At 48.8% G+C, this 23,163-nt stretch overlaps 1 protein-coding gene across 1 annotated transcript in view; it reads left to right on the top strand.

The window, feature by feature from the left end:
• Nucleotides 1-1,402: 1,402 nt before the first annotated feature.
• Nucleotides 1,403-23,163, top strand: part of AR (androgen receptor) — a 226,762-nt gene continuing 205,001 nt past the window's right edge. The window contains exon 1 of the mRNA XM_069100407.1: nt 1,403-3,223. Within this exon, the coding sequence (XP_068956508.1) occupies nt 1,524-3,223 (1,700 nt within the window). The 5' untranslated portion in view covers nt 1,403-1,523. The remainder of the gene's footprint in view (nt 3,224-23,163) is intronic.

Raw genomic sequence — 23,163 nt, forward strand, 5'->3', positions numbered from 1 at the left:
GGAGGAGGAGGAGGAGGAGGAGGAGGAGGAGGAGGAGGACGGAGGACGGAGGAGGAGGAGGGAGGAGGAGGGAGAAGAAGGAGGGAGGAGAGGAGGGAGAGGAGGAGGAGGAAGAAGCAGCAGCAGCTAGCAGAAAACTAAACCCGGATTGAGGCAGGAGAGTGATCCTGCCAGAGGTGCCCAGGGCAGGCGGGCTCAGGCAAGGCACGAGCACTGGGGGCCGCGAACCGTCGCGTCTTCCACCTCCTCCCTCCCCCTCCCACGCCCGCCCCGTCCCCTCCCCTCCACCCAGCTCCAGTCTCGGCCAACGCCTCTTGCAGTGCGGCGGAGGCGACGCCCGGGAGCTGCCCTTTCCTCTTCGGTGAAGTTTGTGCAAAGCGTCGGAGACCTCGGAAGAAGCGAGCAAAGTGCTGGGGAGGGAGGATCGAGGGCTGGCTCGGTGCTCCCCCCTCCTCCCCGCAAGCCGCCGCTTCCTCCTCCCCGCGGTGAGCGCCCAGTCACCTCTGCCGGCGGCCGCCCCCAGCCCGAGTTTGCAGAGGTAATTCCCTTTGGCTAAGAGAGAGGGGTGAGGGAACGAAGGAAGGAAAGAAGGGAGGAAAGAAGGAAGGAAGAAAGGAAAGAAAGAAAGGCAAAGAGAGAGCGAGCGCCGGGCAAGCGAGCTGCACGCCGGCAGCGCTGCCCGAGCCGGAGTGGGAGCCTTGCGCTTGGACACCGCGAGCCTGGTCTGGGGACCCAGCTCCGGACTTGGTTAACCAGTCAGCCCGCCGGCCGGTGCAGGGCGGGCCCCCTCCCCCTCTCCAACCCCTCTCCCTCCCCCGCGTCCGCTCCCCGCCAGCGTCCCCCGGCCTCGCCTCGCCTGGCCTGGCCTGGCCTCCTCCCCACCTCGCCTCCTCCCTCTGCCCCTTCACCCGGGGAGCTCGGGGCCAGAGATCAAAAGATGAGCCAGCAGCGGCGGCTCTCCCCAGTAGTGTAGAGAGCCAGCTCCCGCTGGCACCTGCTTCCGTGGGCTCCGACTTTGCCAGGCGCCTGGGGGCCTTGGGGCGTGTGTGTGTGGGGGGGGGCTGTGTGTTCAGGAGAGGGGGCGTGTTTTTGTTTTGCTTCTGCAATAACTGAGCATCTCTTGCATACAACCGAGTGCCCAGGGACTGTCAGCTGAAGAAGGCAGACTCGGGAGTCCCCCGCGTGCGCCCGGGGAAAGAACCTCACAGACACGCGCACACAAACACAAACACACACACACATACACACAGGCGCGCGCGCACACACACACACACACACACACACACACACACACACACACACACACACTCACACAGCCAGAGCTATTTCTGGCCGCCGCGCGGGCTCCGCACCAGACTTTGTCGGGCTCGTGCACAGTGGCTCCTGCAAGTTTCCTCCACTGGAGCTTCCCGCAGGTGGGCAGTAACCGCAGCCGCCGCAGAGGCTCCCGGTGAAGAACTCTTCGAACCGAGCCAGCCCCAGAGCGGCCGGGCTGGGCAGAAGGAGCTAGAGCAGCAGAGACCATGGAGGTGCAGCTGGGCTTGGGGAGGGTCTACCCCCGGCCGCCGGCCAAAACCTTCCGGGGAGCGTTCCAGAACCTGTTCCAGAGCGTGCGCGAAGTGATCCAGAACCCGGGCGCCCGGCACCCCGGTGCAGCCGCGGGCGCAGCACCCCCCGGCGCCCGTCTGCAGCAGCAGCAGCAGCAGCAGCACCACCACCACCACCACCACCACCACCACCACCACCAGCGGCAGCAGGCGCCCCAACAGCCGCAGCAGCAGCAAACCAGCCCCCGGCAGCCGCAGCCACCAGCACAGCAGCGGGTGCCAGACGATGGCTCGCCCACGACCCCGAGCAGAGGCCCGGCCGGCTACCTGTCCCTGGAGGAGGACTCTCAGTCGCAGCCTTCCCAGCCAACGTCTTCGACCGATGGCTGCCCGGAGAACGGCTGCGTCCCGGAGCCCGGACCGACAGCGGTCGCCAAGGGGTTGCAGCAGCCGGCAGCCGTGGTGGTGGCGGCGGCAGCGCCAGACGACGATGACTCAGCTGCCCCGTCCACTTTGTCCCTGCTGGGCCCCAGCTTTCCGGGCTTGAGCAGCTGCTCCGCCGACCTGAAGGACATCCTGGCGGAGGCCAGTACCATGCAGCTCCTGCAGCATCAGCAGGAGGCAGCGGCCGTGGCTGAAGCGGGCAGCGGCAGCCGGGCGCGGGAAGGAGCCGGGGGCTCCGCCTCCTACAAAGACAGCTACCTGGGGGTCACATCGACCATCTCGGACAGCGCCAAGGAGCTGTGCAAGGCCGTGTCCGTGTCCATGGGCTTAGGCGTGGAAGCTCTCGAACACCTGAGTCCCAGCGAGCAGATGCGCGGGGACTGCATGTACGCCCAGCTGCTGGGGGGCCCGTCGGCGTCGCGCCCCGCGCCTCCCTGCGTCCCCCTGGCCGACTGCAAGGGCTCGCTGCTGGACGACGCCGCCAAGGGCTCCGAAGAAGCCGCCGACTACCCTCCTTTCAAGGGCAGCTATGCCAAGGCACTGGACAGTGAGAGCCTGAGCTGCTGCGGGGGCAGCGGCGGCGGCGGCGGTGAGGCTGCGGGCGCCGGACCGCTGGAGATGCCGTCCACTCTGACCCTCTACAAAGCCAGCTCCCTCGACGAAGCGACCCCCTACCAGAGCCGCGACTACTACAACTTTCAGCTGGCCCTGTCTGGGCCGCCTCTCCCGCCGCCTCCGCACCACCCGCACTCCCGCATCAAGCTGGAGAACCCGCTGGACTACGGTAGTGCCTGGGCCGCGGCTGCCGCTCAGTGCTGCTACGGGGACGTGGCCAACCTGGCCCCCGGTGGGGGCGCCGCGGCTGCAGCCGCAGGGAGCCAGGGTTCGGGCTCGCCGTCAGCCTCAGCAGCCACGGCCGCCGCTGCAGCTGCTTCGTCTTCTTCCTCCTCATCGACCGCTTCCTCCTCCTGGCACAGTCTCTTTGCCTCGGAAGAGGGCCAACTGTATGGGTCGTGTGGTGGCACCGCCGCAGCCAACGAGGCAGCCCCCGCAGCCTCCTATGGCTATCGGGCAGGTCAGGGGCTGGGGGGCCAGGAGGCCGACTTCCCTCCTCCCGAGGTGTGGTACCCCGGCGGCGTGGTGAGCAGGGTGCCTTATCCGGGCCCGGGCTGTGTCAAGAGTGAGCTGGGTTCTTGGATGGAGGGCTACTCGAGTGCCTACGGAGACATGCGGTAAGTGAAACTTTAAGGGCTTCCTTCCTTCCTTCCTTCCTTCCTTCCTTCCTTCCTTCCTTCCTCCCTTCCTTTCCATCACCACCACCCCCAGACAGCCGGCCTCCTGCGGAGTCTGTGCAAACCCTCGGCTGTGCCTGTCTTCACCACCACACCCATGCCCCCCGCTCACTCATTCACTCACCCACACGCCAGCTGGCACATAGAGTTTCCTTTCTCGGGGAAGAGACTGTTGGCTGCAGGGTTTGCCTAGCACCCCAATCCTATAGCTCCTTTCAAGGGTCACCCAGCCTCGAGGCTCTGATCTAGCCATGTCACTGGGCAACTCCGATTGTCCTCTGTGTGTGTGTGTGTGTGTGTGTGTGTGTGTGTGGCGGGGGGGGGGGGGGGATGGAAGGGCACCAGTGCACACCTCTCCCTTTCCGACTACCCAAAGCAGCCCCCTTTCCCCAATTCAAAATCTCAGACTCCCATGAAGTGTCTAGCCTTTGTCCCTTCTTGCTGCGGGGGCAGCCTGACCGGCTCCTCCGGATCCCCGCAGAAGCATGCAGAGACCTTGCCTGTGGTCTCAGGGGCCCGCAGATATCGAGATTGACAACTATGCCCGTTAGCGTCTCTCGATGGTCCTTTCTTTCCTTGGCCCACAGCCTCCCCCTTCCCTGAAAAGGTAAACAAAGGTCCTGGACTGGTAAAGGGAAAGTGCTATCTTCCCCTCTTCCCTCCGGGTTTTCCCCTGCAGCTGGCTGACGAAGGCTGGAGCCCACCCCATCGTGGCCCAAGCCGTCGGGATGGCCCCCCACTCAACTTGCCAAACGGGAGTTGGAAAGGTTCGGCAGATGACCAGTGCCCAAATGGTGTACACACAGGATTAAGGGGTCTGTGGGCCTCCCCAGCGCAAAAATGGGGCGAGGAAAGCTTCCTAGGGCGCTTTCGAACTTAGATTTTTTCTTTTAAGAAAAGGCAAATTTGGGACTTAAAACAGGAACAACTTTATCTTGACACCCCCTCCCCAGATCAGTTAGAGCAAGTGGGTGACCCAGGGCGGTGTCTGTGGAAGAAGTTACTTGTCTCCTCTGTCCACGTTTTGGATCTCTTAGCAAATCCCTGTTGGTCCTGCGTTTCCTTAGTCCTGACAAAGAGAGAAACGGTCCTTTAGGATGACTGTTGCTGATGTGTTCTTCATGGTGGCAGTGATTGATTAGAGAAGGCTTTTGTATTCTCTCCTGAATCACCTGTGAAGCCAGGCATCTCCTCTCCTCCCAAATGTTGCAGCTGCCACCCCCCTCCATTTCATCTTGCGACCTGCAAGTCAAAAATCCCGCTGGGGGTAAGACTAGGGGCCAGATTTAGGGGTGGGGAAGCGCTAAGGTTTCTTAATAAGATGCCGTAGGGCACCCAACGTTTGCCTCTGCGCCCCCCCCCCCCCCCCACCGGGAGAATTGCCTTATTCCATGGTCTCTGCCTCCCCACCACAGAGTTCCCTTATTCCTTGGCATATGGGGCATCAAGCATATGACTTTAGCAAAATTACTTCCAAACCCAGAGTTTTTAAGGCCGTCTGAGAAGGCAGGTGGCCACAAAGATAGAAGGAAGGACACATGGTCTGGGGAGCCTCGGACCCGATTGAGTGATTACTTGCAAGGTCTGGGTCTTCAGCGCATGTTTGGATCTCTGAAGCCTATTGTTTTTCTCCAGGCTTTCCTTATGGATAGATAGATCTCCCCCTGGCCTGAATCTGGAAATTTCAGCTTCACTCTTTGCATTTTTGCTGTTGTCTTTGTTGGTGGCTCTGTTTGGATGGTACTAAGGGAAAGAAGGATACAGTTGTTTCCTTAAAATGATTGCGTTTTGCGGTGGGGAGGTAGGGAGTAGGCAACAGTTTTCACTAGGCCTGACTTTGGACTGATACATTTCAGGGATAGTTAATTTATTTTGTTGTAAAAGACCTCTCCAGTTAATTACAGAGAGCCTTGGATTTTTTTTTTTTGCCTTAAGGGTGTGATTTCTTCCCCTTAAGAGCCTCCCCCCCTATCTTAATGAGAACAAATTTATTAGGTAAGGTTAGAATCTTTCCAGGATCATTTCTACCTGTTTTTAACTCCAGGAAAACAAAACAAATCAAAACAAAAACCTAGGATAAGGAGAGTATTCTTGTAGCAATGATCCCAGAACTAAACTCTCCCTAGTCTGGGGCTTACCATGGCTCATAGTTAGCTTCTTCTTTGATTTACAAAGTTAATGGCAGGAAAGCAGTCATTTATCCAGGGGTTTGTTCAGGGATCTGTAGCCTTGCTCAGAACAAAAGCTTTTCCCCTTAGACATTGGGAAAGGACTTGTTTGTTTGCCTGTCTATGGGCTCTAGGTTAGAAAAACAGTGTTACCTTGAACATTTCTTGGTGCCCTAGTATGGTCAGTATTCCCAGCAGTGAAGTGGAGGCTGGGGGATGATTTGGAGAAACCTGCAGCAGTATTTTCACCATCCCTGAGATCTACTTTGGAGCTTAGTGTTAGAGGGGGCAAGATCCTAACCACCTTCGATAGACCTGACCATGGGGCAGTAAAGATTTGGGGCCAGATCATCTAATTCTGTCTAAATCTGGTCTTCTTGAAAAGGAGCCTATTTCCTAGAAATCGACTCTAAAATTTTCATCTCAGAATATGCCTTAATCTCTCTCTCTCTCTCTGTCTCTCTCTCTCTCCCTCCCTCTTCTTCTCCCTCTCCCTCTCTCTTTCTCCTCTTTCTCTTCTCTCTTTGTCTCTTTCTTCTTTCTCCTTCTCCCCATCCAAAAGGATTCAAGAGAATTTCATCTACTTTGGAGCCTTAGGTGGCACTGGGGAAAATTGGAGATGGAAGGTATTGGGCTAAAAGTGCTCAGGTATCTCCCCCCCCCATCATGTATGTTCTAGAGCCATAGCTGAAGCTTAGAGCCCTGTAGTGATATCGGCAGGGCAGAATTTTGGTTACTCAACCAATTTGGTCTAACTCTTTAGACCCATGAGGGGGTATCCTCCCAAGATACTTTTTTAAACTGTCTCTAAGGAAGAACAGAGGTAGGCTCAAGGTGACTATTCCAGGGAGCTCAGCATGTAGTTTTAATAGAAAAAAAAAACAACACAACAACATAAAACCAAAATGAAGCCCAGGGAACTTTGGTGGAGGGGTACTCTCTGACTGAATTTATCAGGCTTTTGTTGATTTCCCTATGGTTCATCCAGGAGGGCAACTGAGTCCAGGCAGGTAAAATCAGTAGGGATAGAGTGGGGTGGTTTGACAGCTAAGGCTTTGGGTGGGGCGTTTAGAAGCCTCTGTTTGGGAGGGGGGGCAGTTAGAGGCCTTCGTGATTTAGCTTGATGTAAAAGACAGATTTTAACTCTTGTTGAAAATAAGCTATAATTGGACATTTCATTTTGTATACTAGCCCAGCTGGGGACCTGGGAGGGAGGGAGGAGAGTGGGTCCCAGAGTATTCTTTCCCCATGTATATTAGTTATTCATAGTCAACTAATTGACCACCCCTCCCCCACTTCAGTTGACTACTAGGCTTTTTATAACAGGCTGCACTTTCTGAGTTTTTGCAGCAGTGAGATTCGCTGAGCTCCTTCAGGTCAGGGATTTGGATTCTCAGGAGGAGGGCAGGTGAGCTGCCCTCTGGTTAAAATGGTTCAGGTCTGTCCAGGTCTCAGCAGTTCTTCCCCTGTGGTTCAAAGGGCAGCTTGACAGCCTGAAAGGATTGCCTTCCAGCCTGGCTTCTCGCTGTGGTCCCATGGTGCAGTCTAGGAGAAACTTGAAGCTTGTTTATAGAGGAACATTTAAAAAAATGTACAGGGGTGGGGTAGGGCGCCACTGCCTTTGCCCTGTGGAACATACACCTCTGACTGCTTCCCCATATGCGTTGCCCTTGGAATATGGGTTTTATTTTCTTGGACAAATGTTTTTTTTTTAAACATAGATGTGACCTTTTTTATGGGAAGGGGGGTGTCTGTGATTTCATCAACCTAAAGATCTCCTGGTGAGGAAATTCCTTTGACCAATAGAGGTTAATAATTGGGTAAATCTTAATTCCCAGTGAGGATGAGGGCCCAGGCTCTGTCCCCCCACCCCAGCCAAGCAGTATATGTAAGGGGCAGATCCTCCTAGCCACCTGCCCACTGCTGATCATACATGAGGGATATAAAAATCTATTTTCCAACCTTCAAGACAAATCAGAGATTTCCAGATACCTTTCTGTATATTCTGTTGATTTTGACGGAGCTGGGACTTTGAGATTGGGCCACAATCATGCTCTATGGTCCTTCAGAGACTGTACCCTGTCAGATGACATGGTTGGACTAGAGGATTCCTGATCGCCTACCAGTGCCAACATGATAAGCTCTAAGGGCCTTCCTTTCAGCTCCCATACTCTGTGTTTCTTTGTCGATCCATCTCAAGACCACCAGTTTCTATTCCTAACTGATCCTAACCAAACAGAGAAAAGCTGACTGGGTGTGGCAGAGCCCACAGTATTTTCTAGAGGCCTGAAATCACATGAGAAAAAAATATTTTTCTTCTCTCTCTCTCTCTTTCTCTTCCTCCCTCCCTTTATTCCTCCCTTTCTTTCTGTTTTCATTCCTTCTTTTCTTTTCTTTCTTTCTTCCTTTCTTCCTTCCTTCCTTTATTTTTCTTTCTTTCTTCTTTCTTTCTTTCTTTCTTTCTTTCTTTCTTTCTTTCTTTCTTTCTTTCTTTCTTTCTTTCTTTCTTTCTTTCTTTCTTTCTTTCTTTCTTTCTCTCTCTTTCTTCCCCCCTCCCTTTCCTTCATTCTTTCTTTTTGTAAAGAATGGGAGGGAGGGAAGGAGAGGTGAGTGAGTGTCCACCCTGTCTCCTTCCACCTCCCCTCTGTCGGTAATTTGTTCAGGTAAAGCTGCGCTGCTTTTTCTTATGTTTGGTCTTCTTTTGTGTTTTTGGCGTTAATATGCAGACCCCACTTTACACTTTGTAGGCTATTTTGTTCATTACATCTATCTATCTGTCACTGTTTTAAGCATTTTTTTCTGTGTGAATAGCTGTGTATCAGATTAACCCTGGCATCTCTTGAAAGACTAGTTGACTAACCTTGGGCCTGAGCAGCCTAATTGGAGTTAGCTGTTCAATGTAGTACACTCCAGGTTAGCAGGGCGTCTCCTCCTGGATCTTGCTTCTGGACAGTTGTCTGCTGTCCTGAGTGTGGGAGCCTGTGATGGGAGCCTGAGAATGCCCTCGCTCCACCTTGCCTCAGCAGCCAGCCTCAGCAGCCAACCTCACTGAACCAGCCTTGGAGAAACTTCCCACCTCAAGTGGTTTGCAAATGCTAGGTTTTCCCAGGCCTGGGTAAGGTGGCCTTTCCACTGATAAGTTTAAAGAAAAAAAGACAAAGCTAATGAAGGAACTAAATTGGGTCTGGCCATTTGAGCATTTTGTCCCAGGATCAATTCACCAATTAAGATCGTTCAGTTATTTCTGTTGTATAAGAGTGTATGTGTGTGTGTGTAGAGAGAATAATAAAGCATTTATATGTTGCTTTAAGGTTTGCAAAACACTTTAAAATATTTCACTTTATCTTTGCAACCTTAAGATGTGGTTGCTATTATCATCCCCATTTTATAGATGAGGAAACTGAGGCAGACAGATTAAGTGTATGTCCAGGGTCACATGGCAAAGTCTCTGAGGTCCCATTTGACTTCAGATCTTCCAGATTTCAAGTCTGCTCTCTGTCCAGCCAGCTGACAGGGAAATTGAATCACCAAGATGGGAAAGGGCCTGCTTATGTTCTAAGGCACAGAGTCTGGATTTGAACCCACATCCTCTGAAAGAACTGGATTTGACAGCAGAGGACCCAGCTGTGCCACTTACCACTTGTGTTATCCTGGGCAAATCATTTCCCCTCTCTAGGCCCACGTTTCCTCCTCTGTAAAAAGAGGACCTCTGAGGTCCCTTCCAGCTGGAGAGTAGAGAGATGATGATTTCAGATCCACTGTTGTTAATGCAAACTGCCTTCTCATTCTAATGGGAATAATAGTCTTTAATGAGGAGAGGCTTTGGATTTATTGACAGTTTGTCCCATTCTAGTCAGTGGTTAGGATCTAGAGCTTTATTAGGAATATTCATCTTGGATTTTTCCTTTACTTCCCTCCCCCTTTCCTTTTCCTTTCTTTTTTCTTTCCTTCTTTCTTTCTTCTCTCCCTACTTCCTTCCTTCTTTCTTTTTTCTTTCCTTCCTTCTTCTCTCCCTTTCCTCCTTCCTCCCTTTTCTCCTTCCTTTTACTTTTCTTTCCTTTCTTCCTTCTTTTCTTTCTCTATTTATTCCTTCCTTTCTCTCTCCTCCTTTATCTCTTTCCTTCCTTCTTTTTTCTTTCCTTTCTTCCTTTTCTTTCTTTCTCTTTCTTCTTTCTTTCTTCCTTTCTCTCTCTCCTCCTTCCTCCCCTCTCTCCTTCCTTCCTACCGTCTTTCCTTTCCTTGAGGTCTCATTAGTATAGGAAATCACTGACATGGAAACTCCCTCCACCAATTCAAGGCAGCCACTGCTCTGGGTCTTGTAGCCTTAGAGAGTGGCCCAGGGTCATAGAGAGGGAGAATGATTAACCTGGCATCCATCTCCCAGCTAGGTGTGTGTTAGAGGGAGGATTTGAACCCATGGATTCCATAGTTTTTCATCTCTCGTCCCTATACCTATACCTAACCCTACCTAGACATAGGATATATATCTACAATATGACATCTCATATCTATTCATTCTTATCTGAATATAGGCCTCCTTTGAGTCCCTCCTTAACTACCTCCTTGTGGCCTCTTAGAGGCTATGCTAATAGATTATAATCTTTAAAAGGCCATTGAATTTGAGCTCTAAAGTTGTTTGGGTCCTTGGGTGCACACTTTACAGGAGAGGAAATTGTGGCCCAGGAAGGGAAAGTAACTTACCCAAGGTCATACACAGGATTTTAGATCTTGAGCTTTAAAGGAGGATCTCAGAGGCATTTTACCAGAGGAGGAAACTGAGGCCCAAAGAGGGAAAGTGATTTAATAAATGATTATGGATGGTTTAAAGTTTTAATTTTGTCCTTGGTGATAGACTAGATTCCTACTGGTCAAGGACCAGTCAGAATAAAATTTGGGTTCTTATTAGAGATCTCTGAAATGTAAATAATACAAACTGTTTAGAACTATAAAGGTTGAAGGGGAGGGCCTCAGTTTTCCCATATGTGAAATGGAACTTGGAATCCTAGGTCTCTTCTGCCTTTCTCCTTGGGGAAGGTATAGACAGGATGACAAACTCTTGGAGTTGCATCAGGCAAGAAACCTCGGGATTGGGTATTGCAAGTGCCTATCAAACTAACAGATTCTAAATGGGAATGCTGAGGAAAAAAAAGTGAGTCACCCCGTGGAAATGCTAATATTTTCAGACAGCTAAAATGGAGCGGCATGAGCCCTGGATTTGGAGTCCAAGGACCAGGCTCTGCCACTTACTACTGTAGGACCTTGAACAAGTCCTTTCCCCTTCCTGAACCTCAGTTTCCTCCTCTGTAAAATGAAGGCGCTGGCCTAGCTGGCCTTGCAGTTTGAGATCTAGTTCTTTCTTTCTGACTCCATACACTGGTGGGTGGGGGAGGGCTGAAGCCAAGGCCTGGAATGAGCCTAAATGGGCCTACAGCCTTGGCCTCACTGGCAGCACTAACTAGCCACAAACCATAATATTTGATACCAAAGGTATCATAGAAATGGGTGAACCTGATCCTTGTTATGCCCTTGTGGTTGTATCTTGGAGGGATGGAAATAAAATCTGTGAATTCCTTAACTACTCATTAAACACCTTGGATGAGAGGGAAAATAGACTTTTGATATGAAAATGTGGATCCTTGCCTAGAAGTCCCGTTCTCCTTGGGGAATGGACCATACACTCCCCCAACCAACAGATGTGAGCAAAGTGCAAAATAGTATCTCCAAGAGATCACAGAGAGTATTGTAGAGGAGAACCAGATGCCGTATTAAGGCCTAAGGACTAAGAGGAGACTTCCTGGAGGAGGAGACATTTGAGGTAGGTTTTTTTTTTTTTAAGCAATCGGGGTTAAGTAACTTGCTCAACGTTACCCGGCCAGTTATTTCTGGGTGTGGTGCTGAGTGTCTGAGCCCGGGATTCGATCCCAGGTCCTCCCAACACTGGAGGCGGTGCTCTTACTCGCTGAGCCACCTGGCCGCCCCTAAGCAATTGGGGTTAAGTAACTTGCTCAAGGTTACACGGCCAGGTGTTTCTGGGTGGGTGCTGAGTGTCTGAGCCCGGGATTCGATCTCCAGGTCTTCTCAGCACTGGAGCCAGTGCTCTTACTGGCTGTGCTACCTGGCCTCCCCTTGAGGTAGGTTTTAAGGATAAATCGGAGACCTGTGAGGGCTTCTTTGGTGTATGAGGTCAGAGGAGAAGCATCACAGTCACTTTGGATAGACAAGAGGAGACAAAAGATCTTAGATCTGGAGCAGAAGGGATCTCAGAAAGCCAGAGAAGTAAACTGAGGCTGGGAGGGAGAGGCAAGTGACTTGACCAAGGTCACATGTAGGACCATAGTTTTAGAACTGCAGGAGACCCTAGAGGGCAGCTAGTCTAGCCCACTCATTTAATTTTATTCCCTAATTAACTAATTAATTCCTCCTCTTTTAAAGTGTTTATTATATCGATCAGAGTTTTCAAGTCTTTCAAAGTTGTTTGTTTTTCCAACTTGGCTCTCCCTGTAGAAATTGTTCTGGCTCTGCTTTACTTGGACACAGTTTATATGACCCAGGATTATCTCTTTTAGCCTTTATTATGATACACTAATATTCCATTACAATCATATAGGACAATTTGTTCCTCGATTGAACACCTTCATTTTAGAGGAAATGGACCATCAGAAAAGGAAAGTGATTTTCCCACGGCCACGTAGCTTCTTAGTGCATAAGGCAGGATTCGAACCCATGTCCCTATACCAACCATACTGACAGAATTGTAGCCTTGGGATCATCCTGGCTGCTTTTTAAAAAGTTATTTTAAAATCCATGTTCTTATTTTACATGTATTTGTAACAGGTACCTCACACCGTCTCTAAAAAAAGAAAAAAACCTCACCTTAAACGCTGGTGGTCCAGAAAACCAAATTCCCTCATTGGTCATGCCCTCCCCCCAATATCCATATGACAAGTCCCCTTTCTGGCAGGCAGGGGAGTAGTAGATTTCCTCTTGGCTCCTCTGGACTGCCAGCCTTATCTCAGCCTGGATCAGAGTTCTAAGACCTTTCAAAGTTGATTTTTTTCTATAATGGGGTTATTGTATCAATTGATCTCCTATCTTTGCTCACTTAGCTCTGCATCAGTTCATAGAGGTCTTTCCAGTTTTTCCTGAAATTAAAATTTCTTCATTTTTTATAGCACAATAATATTCTATTATATTCACCCCAGTAGAAGGGTACCCCCTTAGATCTAAATTCTGGCTATGCTCAAAAGAGCTGCTATAAAAATCTGCATATATACATATATATATATATATATATATATATATATCCCTTTTCCTGTTTCTTTGTTCTCTTTGAATATAGGCATACAAGTGGTATCACTGGGTCAAAGGAGACATAAGACTTCCAATAACTCAGTGACTTTTTGTCCATAATTCCCAATAGCTTTACAGAATGGCTGACCCAGTGGTGAGTCAGGTTCCTCCAGGATACCCATCCTTGTCTCTCCCCTAAAGTTTGTCATTTTCCTCTCTTGTGATCTTTGTAACATGGATGCTTATACTAATCACCAGTCAAGCTGGGTTACTTAAAGTATTCATTTCTGCATTTCAGTAGACCTCAGAAAACCCAGCTAGTGCATTCTTCTCCCTGCCCAGACCAGAAACCAGGTATAGCAATGGAATGGAACTGTGAGAAAAACCTCGAATCAATCACATGGCTGGTTTCCAGGTGTCATTCTAATTTTTTTTACTGAGCTATGTAGTTCTTCCCACCACCGCGAATACTTAGCAAACCAGGCTTAATAGAACTTCTCTTCCCTGGGTTTCAGTTTCTTCATCTGTCAAAAGAAAGAGTAGGAATAGACAGCTGGCCTCTGAGGTCCCACCTGACACTAGATTTAGACTCCTAGGATACTGACTCTGCCACTTACTAGCTGTGTGATCTTATTGAAGTCCCTGAATCTCTCTGAACTTCAGTTTTCTGAGGAGAGGTATTGGCCCAGAGCGGGAGTTTCTAGTTTTATTTTCTTGCCCTATGGACCCCTTGGATAGTCAGCCTGGGGAGCTCTGTGGCTCACTTCCTAAAATCATGTTTTTAGATGCATAAAAAAATAAAATGCATAGGAAAGAGTAAATATACATAGCGAATAAAACACAAGACAAAGAAAATCAATTTTATTGAAATACAATGATAAAAATTCTTTTTAAAAACAGTAAAGCCAAAAATAGTTTAAAAAAAACCCCAAACTCCAAACCAAAGTTTATGGACCCTGGGGTAGAGGGAATCTCTTTTTTTACATTCTATATTCAGGGTTCTTCTAGCTCTAAAAATTTACATTCTAAGGACCTTTCTAATTCTAAAGGGATAAATGCATCAGTATAAACACTGCCTTCAGAGTTAAAAGTCTTGGGTTCAAATAGAGTTAAAATGAGAATTCCATTTAGAATGGAAAGTTATCTGTTACCCACTCATCCATTACCTCTGTGACCTTAGCCAAGTAATTTACTTTCACAAAGTTGCAGTTTTCTCCTATATAAAAGGGTGGCGGGGGGGGGGGTGGCTAGATGGCAGAGTGAATAGAGTACCGGCCCTGGAGTCAGGAGAACCTGAGTTCAAATCCAGTCTCAGACACTTAACACTTACTAGCCTTGTGACCTTGGACAAGTCACTTAACCCCAATTGCCCTGCCCTCCCCCCTCCAAAAAGCCAACAAGATAAGTAAAATGTAGGGGTTGGACTAGATGGCCTTTGGGGTCCCATAGACTTTTTTCTGATACTGTCCATTTCTTTTGGAACAATGCTATTTATTGCATTACATTTTATTTGGCCATTCCCCAATAGGAAGGCACGCCCCCCCCCTCCAGTTTCTAAATTCTGCATAGGATGAAAAGAGCTGCTATAACTATTTTCATACTCTTTTCTTAATTTCTGGTGTCCTCGGCCTTCATGTCCTCTATCTAACTCTAACATTGTATATTTGAGATTCGAAGATCCTTTCCCCCACTTCTGATATTTTATATTCAAGATTCTCTGCTTGTCCAGCTCTGATATTATTCTGTGTTCATAGCTTTATAGATGGAAGGGCCTTTGGAGTCTGGCTAGTCCAAGATGTTCATTTTACAGATGAGGAAACTGAGGCCCACAAGAGGGTAGGTGATTTACCTCCCAGGTAGTAAGGGGCTGAACTTGAGGTGGAACTCAGCCCTCTGCCACATTGCATTGCATGCACCATGGTTAAATGGCTGCCTCTAGGGTCCCTGCTACTTTTTTGTAGAAGGGACTTCACCTTGTGGAAGGGCCAATCACCTCTGTTATTTAAACAAAGTCTATTCAGCACTCAGACAAACCCAGTGGATATAACCATCACAAAAATATTTCTTTTGAAGCCTGTAGGCCGTAGAAGATACTGTGTTTCCAAATTTGTCCGAAACACTATCCCAGGCACCGTTATTTGGAGGAGATTGAAGGAGCTGGGAGTTTTTGGTCATTATGTAAATCACTGATATTTAGGTGTGGAGAGTCCGAGTAATTATTTTTACTCTACCCTGCCAAGTTTATTTTAAAATGCTAAGTGTTAGCAAGCAGGTATCTCAATTGGCCGGGTCCCATTTTCCTTGGGTAGTTACTATTTTTTTTTAAACAGCCCAAATTCTACAGCAATATTTTAGTCACCAGCTACCTAATAATAGTCCAGAAAGACCCAGCCATGTTTTTATTTTTGAGATGGTGTGTTGTTTGCTTTGGAAACTTTCCGGTCCTTTCAGAAGGGCCTGGCTGGCTCTGACCCCATCAGGTCTAAAGCAGAATTGAGCTCAGTGGGCCCTTTCCTGAGGACCTCTCTCCTTCCCACCTCCTGCTTTTCAGAGATCACAGAATTCCAGGCAGGAAGAAGTCAAGCCCCAGAGGTCTAGAAAATAGCTCAGCCAGAGGTCCTGTGGAGAGAGCTGGCCAGTCAGGGCTAGAGTTTCTTGCCCAAACCTTCCACAATTTGGCTATGGTCAGTGGGCCAGTTTAGGCCCTCATCACTTCTCATCTGGATAGTGGAAGAGCCTCCTAAATTAATCTTCTTGTTTTCTGATGATTTAGAGCTGAAAGGGACCATTGAGTCTACAAAGTCCAATCCCCAAATTTTATAGTTGGGGAAACTGAGACAGACAGAGGTTAAGTGCCTTGCCCAGGGTCGCACAGTTAGTGTTTGAGGCTGGCTTTGAACTCAGGTTTAGCAACTGATCTCCAAGCACTTTCCTAGAAACAACCTTGTGAACTGAGTAGTATTAAAGTTGTCAGCCCCATTTTACAGATGGGATCACAAAGGCACAGAAATGGAACTTGATTTGTCCAGGACCCACAGCTAGCAAGTGTTGTTGTACCAGGACATTCCACCAAGAACACCCTTCTCCATGGATGCCTACTAAAATCCTACCCATTGCCTGAGGTCCAGCTCATATGCTACCTACTCTGACAAAACCCTTTGTCCATGCTACAAAATTGCAACTTAGTTGGTCCTGTATTTTAATTATTTGTGTACATGCTTTCTTTCTCATTGTACAGTAAACTTCCTGAGGATAGGGGCTGTTGGATTAATCTTTTTCCTGCTACTGAGTCGTTTTTCAGTCGTGTCTGACTCTCCGTAACCCCATTTAGGGTTTCCTTGGCAGAGATACTGAAGTGGTTTGCCATTTCCTTCTCCAGCACATTTCACAGATGGGAAACTGAGGCAGACAGAGGTTAAGTGACTTGCCCAGGGTCACACAGCTAGGAAGTGTTTGAGGCTGGATTTGAAATCAGGTCTTCCTGACTCTAGGCTTGGAGCTCCATTCACTGCCTCACCTAGCTGCCCCAACATTCATCTTTAACCCTTCTTCAATGCTCAGGGTAACATCTGATAAGTAGTGACTTCTCAGTAATCATACGGTGAATCAGGAACTCTTGGTATGATTGCACATGTATAACCTACATAAGGGAGGGGAGGGAGAGAATTTGGAACTCAAAATTTAAAAAAAAATGTTAAAAATTATTTTTACATACAGCTGGGAAAAATGAAAAAAATGTCTTGTGGGAAAAAGATCTCTTAGTAAATTGTAAATTACACTGGTTTTGGAAAGAGATGGTCAGGGCTAGAGTAAGGATCTGGCTTTTTATTGGCTGTGTGACCTTTGGTGAGTTGCTGTTCCTCACCAGCCTCAGTTTCCCCCTCTGTGGAATAAGGGGCCTGGATGAGATGGCTTCCGAGGGCCCCGCTGGCTCTGGATCTGTAATGTAATTGCCAAGGAAAGGCAACTTCCCAAGGTTCAAAATACCAGCATAGGTGCTCTCCATTTTATTCAGTGACAAACCAAGAACAGAGAAGGTCAAAACATGACATCATTCAAAATATAGCATTTACTAAGGGTGATTAAATAATCTCCAAGTACTACCCCACCCCAGGACCTTCCAATCATTCAATCAATTACAAAGTCCCTCTTCTAAATACTTCTCCACCCCTAGGCTATACCTTCATTTAGTCCACCACAAAGTCCCTCTTCTCAAATGGAGATTAGTTTCCAAACATAAGGTCAAAAGTTCCCCACCCCTGGATCACAATTGAATCTACCCCAGAGTCACATCAAGTTTAAGCACAGCACTTAATACCCAAATGGAGGTCTTTTCTTCATCTTGACACAAGGCAAGTTCTCAGCAATCTTAGTTCCTGGGGAGACAAGGCTTAGCAGGGCCACAAGATACATTGCCAGTCCCTTCATTAATTCATCCTCTGTCTGTAGAACAGTCCTAGAACCCCTGAAAACATTAGCAAAACCCTCTCCTAGGATTTCTGTAAACATACAACAAGAAAATCCTTCTTCAGGGCTTCTGAACCAACAGAAAGGTTCCCAGACCCCTGCAACAACAGCACTGTCCTTCACCAGTGGACAGTATTTACTCTTTCTGCAGGACAGTCTCCAGACCCCTGCAACAACAGCACTGTCCTTCACCAGTAGACAGTATTCACTCTCTGTCTGCAGGACAGTCTCAGGGCTTCTTAACCAAAAGCCAGGTTCCAGGACTTCTTCAACAGGACAGTCTTTCACCAGTGGACAAACCTGGCAAAACAACATCAAAACAGACAGACAAAGTACCAGCAAAACAGCCATGTCTCCTCAGTCCTTGGCAGCTCAGGGAGCAGGTCTCAAAAGTCCCCCAGCAATTCTCTTAGTCTCTCTCTCTCCACGAGGTGCTGCTTCAAAAAAGTTCTTCTGCCTCTCCCTTGTCTCTCCAAATCTACGTCACCAGCTCCTCCCAGTTCAGGACTTTCTTTTCACATCACCAAGTCCATCCCACAGGTGGCATTAACAAGCTCTGGGTTTTAACACAATCAATTTGAAAACCAAGCCAATACAGGGGAATCTTTATATTCCATTACTATCACATTCCACCCCTCCAGGATCCTTGGCCTTACAATCTCAATCTAAATGGCCATGGATCCTGGAACAAATAGAGGCACTATACCTTCATTTGGTCCATCACAAAGCACAAAAAGGTCAAAAGTTCCCCATCCCTGGATCACAATTGAATCTACCCCAGAGTTACAGCAAGAAAATCCTTCTTGTTGCAGGGGTCTGGAGACTGTCCTGCAGACAGAGTGAATACTGTCCACTGGTGAAGGACAGTGCTGTTGTTGCAGGGGTCTGGGAACCCTGGGGTAGATTCAATTGTGATCCAGGGGTGGGGAACTTTTGACCTTTTTGTGCTTTGTGATCGACCAAATGAAGGTACAGCCTAGGGGTGGAGAAGTATTTAGAACAGAGACTTTGTAATTGATTGAATGATTGGAAGGTCGTGGGGTGGGGTAGTACTTGGAGATTATTTAATCACACTTAGTAAATGCTGTATTTTGAATGATGTCATGTTTTGACCTTCTCTGTTCTTGGTTTGTCACTGAATAAAATGGAGAGCACCTATGCTGGTATTCTGAACCTTGGGAAGTTGCCTTTCCTTGGCATTACATTACAGGATCTCAGGTCTTAGGAGCCTGGGCCCTCCAGTTTTGGGGTTTGTTGGGGTTTTTTGCTCTTTTTTTGGAGGGCAGTTAGAGTTAAGTGACTTGCCCAGGGGTCCCAGAGCTAGTTTTTGTGTTAAGTGTCTGAGGCTGGATTTGAACTCAGGTCCTCCTGACTCCAGGGCTGGTGCTCTACTCACTGTACCATCTAGCCACCCTGGCCCTCCCATTTTGAATTCAGTTTTAAGGTCCTCCCCACCTTAGATGTTCTCTGGTCACTTCTAGGTCAGACATTTTATACTCAGTGTGATGTGGCCTATTCTAATTTTGATACTCAATGTTCTGAGCTCTACCATCTGTTCTGGTTCCGATATCCTGAGCCCTTTGTTCTAAGCCCTTTTCCACCTCTGACAGTGATGCTTGCAGTTGAGATGTTCCCTGTTCTATCTTCTGTGGTCCCTGAGAGCTCCAACTTTTGTGTTCCAAGGTTCCTTCTAGCCCTGACATCCTCTGTTCTGTAGCTTAAAAATAACCACCACAGGGGTGGCTAGGTGGCTCAGTGAATAGAGCACTGGCCCTGGAGTCAGGAGGACCTGAGTTCAAATCCGGCCTCAGACACTTAACCAAAAAAAAAATACACAAAACAACCTAGCTGTGTGACCTTGGGCAAGTCACTTAACCTCAATTGCCCTACCTTTCCCCCTCCAAAAAAAATCACCACCACAGTGTGCTATTTGCCTGCTCTTGGAACAGAAAAGAAGAATAAACACAGACTGCTGTCAGCTCTGATCCTTGTGTCTTCTCTTACTCAGGGTTGGCTAGGAGAGCCTGGGAGCATTCTTGGTGGGCCCTCAAGGTCCTGGGTGTCTGGGTGGGCCATGCTACCTGGTTCCATACACCAGACACCAGAGTGCTTGCCTGAAACGTCCACATGATGTCATTGGAGATAATGGCCCATGTCACTGTCTTCGGTAATGGATATTCTTAAGTTATTTCCCTTAGGACAGGCATGAAGTCTCTGCCAGTTGTTGCTTGTTTCAAAGAATTATGGTCAAAGCAAGACTGAACAAGTTTCAAGGGAGTGGAAGAAGCTGGAGACCCTCTTTCTGACTCTTCTTGGAAGGGAGTGGGCTACTTATCTCCATGACCAAAAATTACTTCCTGGCATCACTTTGGAAGTTCCCAGGAATGTGGGCCTCCATTCTGGGACTGTCAACCTGTCAGTTCTCTCTCTGCGTGTGTCTCTTTCTCTCCCTCCTTCTCTCTCTTCCTCCATCTCTCTCCGTCTCTGTCTGTCTGTCTCTTCCCCCATCTGTCTCTTTTCTCTCTATCTCTGTCTCTGTCTCTCAGTCTCTTTCTCTCTCTCTGTCTCTTTCTTTCCCTCCCTCTCTATCTTCCCTATCTTTGTCTCTGTCTCGCTCTGTGTATTTCTCTTTTTCTCTCCCCCATCTCTGTCTCTGTCTCTTTCACTCTCCCCTATCTCTCTCTGTCTCTGTCTGTGTGTGTCTGTCTCTTTCTCTCTGTCTCTCTCTGTCTTTCTCTTTCTCTTCCTCCCTCTCTCTTCCCCATCTTTCTCTGTCTTTCTCTGTGTATATATCTCTCTTTCTCTCTCTCCCTTCTCTCTCTGTCTCTGTCTTTCTCTGTGTGTTTCTCTGTCAGTTTCCCTCTCCCTCCCCCTCTCTTTGTCTCTCCCTCCCTCCCCCCCCCACCCCTCTCACTTTCTCCAAACAGGGCAGAACCTCCCTCACCCAATTGCCGCCTTGCCCCATGGCCTGTGATTCACCCAGATGGCAGAGGAAGAAGGCCCAGCCTCTTCCTCTAGAGTGAGAGTGTGTGGTTGTGATGGCAGCTGAGTTTTCCCGGGAGCCTCCCATTAACAGAGGCCCTTTTGGCCAGGTTCTAAACACCCCAAACTGAGCCCCCCCCATATCCCTTTCCTTTTCGAAAGCAAGCCACGTTTCAGAGCAGCTCCCTGCCTGGGTATATTTAAAGATGTGCTGAGTCATTTCAGGAGGCAGTGGCTACACCCCAATCTAGGGGGGAGTAAGTTGATAGGTGAAATCTCCCTGGCTTCCTCTGGAGGGGACAGACAAGGTGACCCATTTCCAGCCCCTGTGACTCCCCAGGGCATTCTCTGCAAACTTTCAATTCTCCTCTTCCCTGGATTCCTTCCCAGGCCATAACGGAGGGAGTTGTCATTGGACCATGGGGCATTCCGACAAGCTGGATTCCAGGGAATTGGAATGACCCCTTTCTCCCTCTCTTTCCTTTTCTCTCCCTCCCTTTTCTCTCTTTTCCTCCCCCCTCTCTCTTTCCTTCTCTCTCTCTCCCTTCTCATTTCCTCTCACCTCTCCTTCTCTCTCCCTTTTTTCTGTACTGTCCCTCTTTCCTCCTCTCCCTCCCTCTTCTTCTCCCTTTGTCTTCCTTTATTTTCTTCTGTCTTCTCTCTCTCCTTTCTCTCTCTCTCTCCCTTTTTCCCTTTCCCTCTTCCTCCCTCCCTCTTTCTCCCTTCTTCCTCTCCCTCCCCACTCCTTTTCTCTCTTCTCTCCCTCTCAGACTAATACCAGAGAGAAGCTGCAAGAGTGACAGCTTTCTGAATGGATTCCCCTCCTCTTCCTTTTGCAGTGGTCCATGTGACTTAGGTTGTTACCATGGTACATAGCAGTTGCTGTAAAGTGATCCCTATTTCTTTCTCTTCGAGGTCTTTCTGTCTTTATTAGTGGGAAGTGAGCAGTCAGTGAGCTCTGCTTATTCCGGTGCATGGATGGAGCCTCAGAGCCTGAATGCCAGCCCTGGAAGGGGACCTTAGCCATTGGCCAATCCAAACTCTCCTTTTATAGCAGAAGAAACTGAGGCCTTAGACATCTGCCATCCCACATGTTCCTCTTTGGGCTCCTGGCCACATCCCACCCAACCTATTTTCAGTTGCCTTTGAAACCCCAGCAGGCCCTGGGCCGGCTTGGCCCTTTCCCTGGAGGCCTTGGCTCTGCCACCACCTCTGGCCCAGGCTAAACTAAGCTGTTCTCCCTGCCCCTTAATCTGCATCTCCCTCCCCCCATTCCCAGATAGTGTTTTGTCCTATTTCCCCTTTCCTCCCTCCACTCTTACATTGCCCATAATTTTCTAAATCTTCCCCCAGATTGGAGCCAAAGTGGAGCACCCTCCCCTCCCCTCAATTCCCCAGAGGAAAGGAGCCTGGTATTTAAGGCATCTAAATGGTGACATCAGGAGATGAGGACAGTAAATTAAGGGAGCCTGGAAACAAGCACATTCCAGACTCAGAGACTGTCAGAGCTGGAAGGAGTTGAAGAACGTAGAACTTTGGAGGACAAAGCTAGGAGGGGCCTTAGAACAAGGAATGTCAGAGTTGGGAGGGGCCTTAGAACAGGGAATACCAGAACTGGGAGGGGCCTTAAAACCCAGAATGTCAGAGCTGGGAGGGGCCTTAGAACAGGGAATGGCTGAGTTGGGAGGGGCCTTAGAACAGGGAATGGCTGAGCTGGGAGGACCTGAAAACATGGGATGTCAGAGCTGAAGAGGCTTTCAGTAGTGGAATCGAGGTTGCCAGGGGTTGGAAGGTGCCTGGAACATGGTAATCACTTAATAAGTGCCTGTTCCTTCCTTTAAAGTCTAGTCTAGTCCTGCTAATAAGGCTCATTGTTCAGCTGAGAAGGGTGAACCTTGGAAAGCTTCGGTGCCCCGGCTCGGCCACCCAGCTGGGATCTCCCGCTGGCCACTCAGCCCAGAATTCTGGGCTCCTGCCTGCTGAGTCCCTCCCTTGATGACTCTGGCCCTGGGGCCTCTTTTTCTAACCCCAAATAGCCACCTTCCTTCAGACCTCCTCCAAATGGGGCATGGGGAGGGTAAGCCAAGTGAGTCAGGTAGCAGACATAATTTTGACCTGGCAGGAGGCCAAGTCTCCGCCTCCTACACATTTCAAGCTTGTGATTTGGCACTGGTAATCTGGATGGGGATTGGAGTAATAACAAGCATAGGGACAGCAGCTCATGTATATCTCGTGCTCCTGGCAGAGTGAGTGCCAGTATTATCACAGAAGTGGAAACTGAGGCTGGGGGGGATCAAATGGCTTTCCCAACGTCACCCAAGGAGCAAGTATCAGAGCCTGGACTGAGACCTCAGTCACTTCCCAATTCTCTGTAACATTCTAGGTTGGGGCTCATCCCATGCAAATGAGAATAGGGCTGAAGTGGGAAGGAGAGGAGTGTGGGTCCATGCTCTGGATGGAAAGGACCTCAGAAGTTCTGGGCCTTATGGGACTTCGAAGTAGAAGGGGACCTTCCACTGAGTCTGACTCCCTCATTTCCCAAGTGAGAAGAGTGAGGCACAAAGGCCTTGCTCCAGGCCACACAGTAGGGCTTTAGAGAGACAGGCTTGGAACCCAGCCACTGACAGATCTGTTCCATTCAGGCTTGGGTTTCTTTTCCTGTCCTCCCTCTCCCACCCAGAGTTGGCCTTTTTTATTGACAGTGTAGGTAGAGAAAAAGTCAGGGGACCTCACTGGTAGATATGAGCAACGCTGCTGAGGTGAGACCTTGCTCATTGTTGCCAGGCCCAGCAAGGGGAGCCCTCAGAGAGGTTGCTGTCTTATATCAGGGGACAGGAGGGAAGCAGAGGTGAGTAATGAAATTGTGATTCAGTCTGGCTCTTCCTTATTCATAACAGAAGTGAAAGGTTTTAACTGGAGAGTGTGTGTGTGTGTGTGTGTGTGTGTGTGTGTGTGTGTGTGTGTGTGTGTGTG

Source organism: Petaurus breviceps, unplaced genomic scaffold (genome assembly GCF_028583685.1).
Source record: "Petaurus breviceps papuanus isolate PSGF00001 unplaced genomic scaffold, PetGlider_PUasm1.0 400, whole genome shotgun sequence".
NCBI lineage: Eukaryota > Metazoa > Chordata > Mammalia > Diprotodontia > Petauridae > Petaurus > Petaurus breviceps.